At 33.2% G+C, this 7,687-nt stretch overlaps 1 protein-coding gene across 1 annotated transcript; it reads right to left on the bottom strand.

Annotated features, from left to right (window-relative positions):
• Window positions 1-3,350: 3,350 nt before the first annotated feature.
• On the bottom strand, window positions 3,351-7,343 carry LOC126722971 (pectinesterase 2-like). The gene is made up of 2 exons (XM_050426142.1): window positions 6,386-7,343; window positions 3,351-4,260 (listed from the first exon to the last, which is right to left on the bottom strand). Exons 1-2 carry the CDS (start codon window positions 7,239-7,241, stop codon window positions 3,572-3,574), a joined length of 1,545 nt encoding a protein of 514 aa, XP_050282099.1. The 5' UTR covers window positions 7,242-7,343; the 3' UTR covers window positions 3,351-3,571.
• Window positions 7,344-7,687: the final 344 nt, after the last annotated feature.

Raw genomic sequence — 7,687 nt, 5'->3', positions numbered from 1 at the left:
GTGTATGTGTTGAATAACAGGTGTATGTGTGCATTTGTTGTCTTTTCTTACAAGCTGGCAGATTGTCATGCACTTTAAATTTACTTTCAACACAATTGTCTTCACACAATGCACTTTATGCACAAACCAACACAGCTCACAACATCCAATAAAACTCCAACACCAATAGCTCACAGCTCACAGCTCACAAGTAGCCAATTCACTTTAAACAAAAATACCAACAGCATCTAACATAAATAACACTTTGTCTTAAAAAGGCTTATATTATTAAGTGGTTTCAAGCCAACAGCATCTACCACCTTACATAGTTCTCATTCTCAAAAAAAAAAATCCATAGTTCTATTACAATACAATTGAGGACCACCTTATATTACAACCCATCAGGCAGACTCAATCTCATCATTCCAACATTCTCACTTGAGTCAAAACATGAAAACAACATAACCAAAATAAAATAAAATAAAAACCATGACAGAATTAGTGCAATTCTACACTTTCTTTCTTCCTCTAAAGCTCTCACTGCTATCTCCTTGACTTGAACAGAGGAAGCTCGAAACTTTCTTTCCCTCTTAGTGGCTTTTGCTACCCTGTCTTGAGCAATTTCTGCCATTTGGGTAGCTTCTACGGCTACCTGGGTAGCTTCTCTTTCCCTTTCATGTGCAAGTTGCAGCTCACTCCGCAATAAATCCAGCTTTTGTTGTACCAAAGAGGTAGCTTCATTACCACGCATACAAGTGGGATTATCAATCCATTGAAAGAAAGGGCATTTGGGACCAACCTGTTCATAAATTGAATTGAACACATCACATTCCAATCTCATGTGAATCAACTAAATTAAGTAAAAAGTATACTTACCTTATATTGGCTACAACCCAGAAACCTTCTCCCAGAATTACCCACCGTTAGACTTATTCTCAGCACATAAGTCTCATATGTACACATATACACACTTGAACCTGAGTAATTTTCACTCGAAGAAGACATTGATTATCAACTTCCTGCGAATCAAAACTACCATCAAAACTTGAAACCCCAACTCAGAACCATAAAGCAGAAATGTCGTACTTGGTTATGGTCTATCTTCGAATATTCAATGCCTCAAGACAACCCAAAGTCAGAACCTCACCCTCACACGAAAGCGCGATCAGAAAAATCAAAACCCCAGCTCAGTACAAGGGATTTTCGCATTTCTAGGGCTCGTGAGGAAAAGAAAGTGAGTTCATATTGTTTGATCTGTATTATGTTCTAATTTAGAATAAAATGTGTTTTTCTAACGTCTGAGGGTGAGATGAGTAATGGGAGGATAACGGATTGAAGTACAAGTGGGCAAAGTATAAAGTTTTAAACCACGATTAGGCAAAGCGCAAACGGGTCAAACCTCAGGTGGGCTTACTATAATTATCCCTTATAAGATACAAATTTTCCAATATACTCAAAGCTTATAGCTTAAATTTAAACATTTTAGTGAATGTAATAACTAAGAAAATTTACATAATGGGCTTGTTAGAATACAAGGCCAGACTTTAACAGGGCTCATGCAATTGATACGTGAACTTTAACAGTTTTTCGTATCATAAGGGAATGGGTTTTGCAAATTAAATGTGCGTAAGTTTTTCACACATGCGTGATTAATTTGTGTGATCTGAACCATTTAATCAAATTTTATACACACACATATAATTAGAAACCAATGAAGAAGATCGCCAAATCGTTTTATTTGACCATAGATTATACATAGACAAAATATTAGCACTGTCCGTGAACCAACATTTGCAGCTATCACTAGAAAGTTGACAAATAATTTTCTACAGGGTTTGAATATTATCCCTTCTAGATTTAATTGCCTATCACTTTGTTATCAAATATTTGAATCTTAAAAAGTGAAAGGCATACTTTTTCTTTTTCTTTTTTGACAAATAAAGCATACTTTTTTCAATTGGTCAATGATGTCAACTGCCTCACTATGGGCAAAATCCCTTGGCCACTAGATTTGGGTAAATTGAAGTAATTAGGGTCACCGTCAAATTACAATTATTGGGTAATACTTTGTTATTATTATAACACTAGTCGCAAACGGACACAATGCGCAGGTATATATAAATATTATTTAATGGAGTGTAATATATAAAAAGTAACAATTACTTTGATTATCCAAAAAATAAAAAATACTTCAAGTATTATCTTTTTTTAAAAAAAAATAAATTAACAAATATATCATACTATTATTTTTTTTATGTTTGATTAATATTTTTTTAAGGTGAGCCATATTCTTCTAACTTTTATTGTAGTGTGTTATATTTGCCTAATATACGACTAAAATTTATAAGTTTCAAAATTATTATTCAATTTTCTCATCTCTTAAGGAATAAGGAGATTATCAAAATAATAAAAACTCATCACAAAATTACAATGTTATCTTAACCAAAATTAAAATAAAACTAAAGGAATAAATGATTGACTTTATAATAATTTATTACTCAAACAATTTGTAGGCATATTTAAATTCATAGCCATGTGGATTGTGTTTTGATATAAACTCAAATTCCTTTTTTTTTTTTTTTTTTTTTTGAAAAAAAAAACCTAATTACTAACCCAAACAAAAATTCAACCAAAGCTATAAAAGGGAGAGAGAATACTTTGTGATGAAAAATTAAAAAAACACAATACCAAAACACATATTTATTAAAAAAAAAAAAAAAAAAACCATCAAACTTAATCAGAGTTATAAGAAAGAATAAAATTCACCAAAAGAATGTAGAGAGAGAGAGAGAGTACTCGGTTTTTTTGTAAGAAAAATATGGATTGGATGAAAGAAATGATATTGAATTTATACAAAATAAAAAGGGGAGAAAAAAAAAAGTCAAATATAAGAAAGTGAAAAATGATGAAAGAAGTGTAACGGTAAAGTAGAAGTAGTGGGAGATAAAGAGACAAAAGAGGGAGGGGAAAAGTTGGAGGAAACATAACAATAAATACAGACTAATATAGTGAAGAATAGTTTTTTTTTTTTTTTAAATAAAAAAATAGAGATAATAAAAGTTTAAAAAGAAGAAAGAAGAGGTAGAAAATAAGTGAATGATGTGGCCACTAATGTGGCTCAACAGGAAGATAACAATAATAAATACTACGCTTCAGCTTTTATATATATATATATATATATATGGATTACTTTTTTGCTAAACTCATCCCTGACTTACGTGAAAATCCATAGCATATATGTTTTTCAACAAGCACTCTGATTATCTATATGACTTGTTGAGATATTTGTATCTAAAAATGTTTATGTATCTATGCATATGAATAGAATGTAGAAACCTCATTTTATATACCAAAGCAACCTTAGCCAAAAGTTTCGTGCAGAATATTAAACATAATCGATTTTATTTATTTGAATCATTGATTACAACTTATCAAAGAATGACAACTATTACACAATCCCTTTTTTTTTCTTTTTCTTTTTTTGTGGCAACAACCAACTTATTTTTATACCACGAGGAACTCAAATGCAAATGTACAATTGAAAACAATTGAACAAATTGAAGGCATGTATGTAATAATTTCCTTGAAAAAATTAAAGGCTAGCTGTGTAAGGCACATTGGTAGCCGGCAACCAAGAACCGCCGGAGATAAAGTTTGCGACAGTGTATTGTGAAGCCACAGATGCACTAGTAATGACATGGTAGCCAGGCCAATTGACCCTCTTAGCAGTTGATGATCCCGGCCCTGTGTTGGCATACTCCGCATAATACAAGGTCTTAAGGGCAAAATTTCCACTCCATTCCATCCATCCAGCTGGAGCAATCAAGCTATCTAAGTATGTTTTCATAAAAACCGTGCGTGAGTACTCCTTCCATGGCCTCCCTAAGTATGTTGTAACTGAGCTTTGGGACGCCTTTAAATCCGAAGCAGCCCTGACTGTACAATCATGAATAGAAATCCCAGTGTTTTGATTAGGGTCAGTCCTACCTTGTGCAGTAAGAGTATTGGTCTTGTTAGGAGGGTAACGTGCATAAATGTTACAATTTTGGAGAACAACTGCGGCATTTCCAAATATAAAATCGACCGTGCCATATATGTCACATTCCCTATAGAATTGCCTTTGGGAATGGACATAGAGGGTGTCTTGGTACCCTTCCAAGCTGCACCTGTAAAATACCGAGAGATCGGACCCAGAACGAAGGGCCACGGCTTGTTGATTTACTGCACCGGCAGTGTTCCTTATAGTGATGTCGCGAGCAATGAATCCATCTCCCACAACAGCTGAAAATTCAAGAAAACAAAAGCTTAATTGTCATGTCAAAAATATTTTACTCAAATTTTAGATTCACATTCATTATTTTAGTAAAATTATGACTGTATAAGGTGTAAGACATAATACTTCGGGGTACTGAATCAGATGTGGCAAGTTAGGACCACAAGTAATTAAATACGACAATAATTATTAGCATAAAAACATTATTATATATACACAAGCAATGCCTTGTTGGCCACCTTTGATTGAAACTTAATTAAGCAAAAAAAACCTATCCAAAAAAAATAAATAAAAACCTTATGTTATAAACAATTCAGATCGTGAATTTTCCTCCTAGTGGGCCATGCCCTACGACTTGTACGAATTTTAATGGGTTCTTGTCCACATTTTTTAGATGCAAAGGGTTTGGTCGTTGGTAGTTGGTACCATAGCGTACAGACAGGCTCAAACTAGGTACTTTAATCTTGTCATTTTCTATTTGACATATATACAAAGATAGATATGTCTTATATAATGTAAAATTTCAATTTCATGGTAGTGAGTAAAATTCTTGAGCATGAAGGCAGGTGGATTCCCTTCTTGATCAAATAGGGTAGGTGGAGTTGCGTAACATCACATAGTATTAGAATAATTTGTAAATCGATGAATCTCATGTCTATGGTAACTTAATTAAGAAAGAGAGAGAGAGAGAGAGAGAGAGAATATTACGCCATTAATCTAGAATTTCTGGACCATGGTCCTTTTCGGCCTATTCCTTGAAAAAACTTCCATTGAAAAAGATAGAACCCAATTTGACAAAAAGAACTTTCACACAAAATTTTGTCAAATTTGATGCTATAATATTTTGCTATAGTCATCGTACTTAATTTTGAAAAAAAAAAGGCCAAAACATAATTGACAACCAAGATACCTTGAAAAGAAAGTATCTCATATATTCAATATATGTATTAATTGTTCAAACTTCAATTTGAAAATAAAAAAATAAAAAAAGGCAACTTCTTCCACAAAATCTTGTCAAATTTGATGACTTAGTAATCCTACATAATTTCAAAAAAATAAATAAATAAAATAAATAAATAAATAAAAACCATATCATTGATACCTAAAGTCTCTTGAAAAATAAGAAAGTATCTATCCAATATATGTATTGGATGTGAGCCTTACACACTCATGAGAACCCCATGTTATGGGACATCCAATACATACGTTGGATCCAAGCAATAATTTTTCTTTCCTTTGAACCTAAACCTACATTTGTAAACCTGGAGAGATTAAAAAAAAAAATTAAAAACAAAACCAAAACCAAGCCTTGGTCTGGTATATGAATAGCGTGCATTATGAAATATGACTCCTTTTAAATTCAGAGTTTGATAAGTAATCTCACTAAAATTTCTAAATTACGTATAACTCAGCTAACTTAGAGCATCTCCAACGGTTTGGGCATCCAGCTCTAGTAGCTAAAATTTGGAGAATGAGGTGCACTGTAGATACTCCAATAGCTTCGGCAAACATAATTTTTTTTTTTTGGCTAATGAACAGTAGCCCATCAAGTCTGATGGGCTACTGTTCATTCTTCAAATACATTTTTTCTATTATAATAATGATGTGTTGTATAAAAAAATGTTGGAAGATGTGTAGTTGTTAAAAAAAAATAAATAATGAATGAAAAAATAATATTTAAATGAAATAGAGAATAAGATAGAGAATTTGTTGGAAGTGTATTTGAAAAAGTAGGTAGGTAAAAACTAAATATCACTGTTTATTCTCCAAACAGTAAAAAAATTTGGAGAAGCTGTTGAAGATGCTCTTACATATCTAAAAATTCAATTGAGGTCAATTTATGCAGGGAGGTGCTTCTTTTTTTCTTTTTTCATTTTTCCGAACTGGTCAGATATTTCTTGGTATTTTTGCATAGTTGCATTACTTGGTCCAAACCTTACAAACCTCTAAACTTCCACTTCTTATTAATCTCTTTTATCTCATATCTAAGCGTAACTTTTCTTAGTCCAAGCCATGATTTTATCCACTAGACATATAAATATATTTTTTATATTTTACAGGGAAACAATTAATAGCAATTTCTTAGCACAAAAATTTAGCATATATTATTATAAGTCAATTGAATTTACTTACCAATAGTGGCTGAATTGAAGGTTGTAGAACCTCCACCAACACTTTTGCTCCCAGTGACTATGGTTTTTCCTATACCATCTCCCACCAACATAATATTCTTCAACTTTATCTCAACGTTTTCTTTGTAAGTCCCAGCCTTCACATATATCACAAACCTCCCACTTCCTGACTGTGACGACGCTGCACTTATCGCCTCGTTTATCGTCTTATAATTCCCTGAACCATCTTGTGCCACCACAATATTGGCCTTAGGAGCTGAAGAAGACTGCAAGAGTTTCCGGTCACCGGGCTTAATCCAAGTTGGGAAACCATGTTTATAACTCGGTACAGTGTATGGAACTTTGTTAAGAGCTAAAGCGTTGCTAATTAGCTTAGAAACATTGTTTGACATCAAGGGCAAGAGATTGTCTGGGACCCCTAGTTCAATAAACCCGGCCCGACACGTCTCAAGGTTGGTTAGAGCCGTGCTGAGCCATGTTTGAGCTTCGGTTTGGCTGCACTTGACATTAGGGTCGATGGTTTTGTTAAGCCTAAGGTGGGTGTACTCATAAAGCTCAAGGCAGTCAGCCCATGCAGCCTTTTCACGAGCATTTTTGCACTTGGGCCCTAGTGAAAATATGTTACTTTGAGCTTTTAGGGCACGTTCTAGTGCAAGTTGCTTTGAGATTGTGAAAAAATCGGACTTTTGCTTGATGGGGTTGTGGTAATTAGGCTTATGGCTTAAAAAATGCTCACATGGCTCAGGGTTTGGGGTTTGGCTACACCATTTTTTAATATCTGCTTGGGAGTAACCAAGAATGGTTGGAGACAGAAAAAGAGGCACAAATAGAAGTGTAACCAATGCTCGAAGTGCCATGTTTTGGCCTTTTCGATGGGCTATAAGAAATGTTTGACAGACAAGGGACAATATTAGATGTGAATGATTGGGTGTTTGGGATTTGTATGGGACTTCATATCTCCAAACTCATACTTATATAGAAGAAGAAAACGATAAGAGTCGTAACGACGTGGGAAACAACATTTTTTCTAATCCTTATTTCTTTTCTAGTTTTTATAATAATTAATGACTTTTATTTTTTCAAAATTAGAATGAATGATATTATAAAATAATAACATAATATTAGAGTGGCTAACAATATTTTTATAAAATATTATAATACCGTTAGTATTACAATAATTTGTAGTTTGGTTTGGGGTAGTTTTTGAAAAAACTAACTAATATTGACTAAATTTTGTATGTTGACCTTAGATAATGAAGGACATGCTTGGAGGCTAGAAACGCGTATGCATGCAATAACTATT

Source organism: Quercus robur, chromosome 4 (assembly GCF_932294415.1).
Source record: "Quercus robur chromosome 4, dhQueRobu3.1, whole genome shotgun sequence".
NCBI lineage: Eukaryota > Viridiplantae > Streptophyta > Magnoliopsida > Fagales > Fagaceae > Quercus > Quercus robur.
This window is presented reverse-complemented; position numbering and strand designations above follow the sequence as displayed.

Coding starts and splice junctions, on each gene's coding strand:
- LOC126722971 (XM_050426142.1), bottom strand. CDS start 7,241: ATGGCACTTCGAGCATTGGTTACACTTCTATTTGTGCCTCTTTTTCTG. Junction 4,261..6,385: donor CTTCAATTCAGCCACTATTG/GTAAGTAAATTC, acceptor TTGAATTTTCAG/CTGTTGTGGGAGATGGATTC.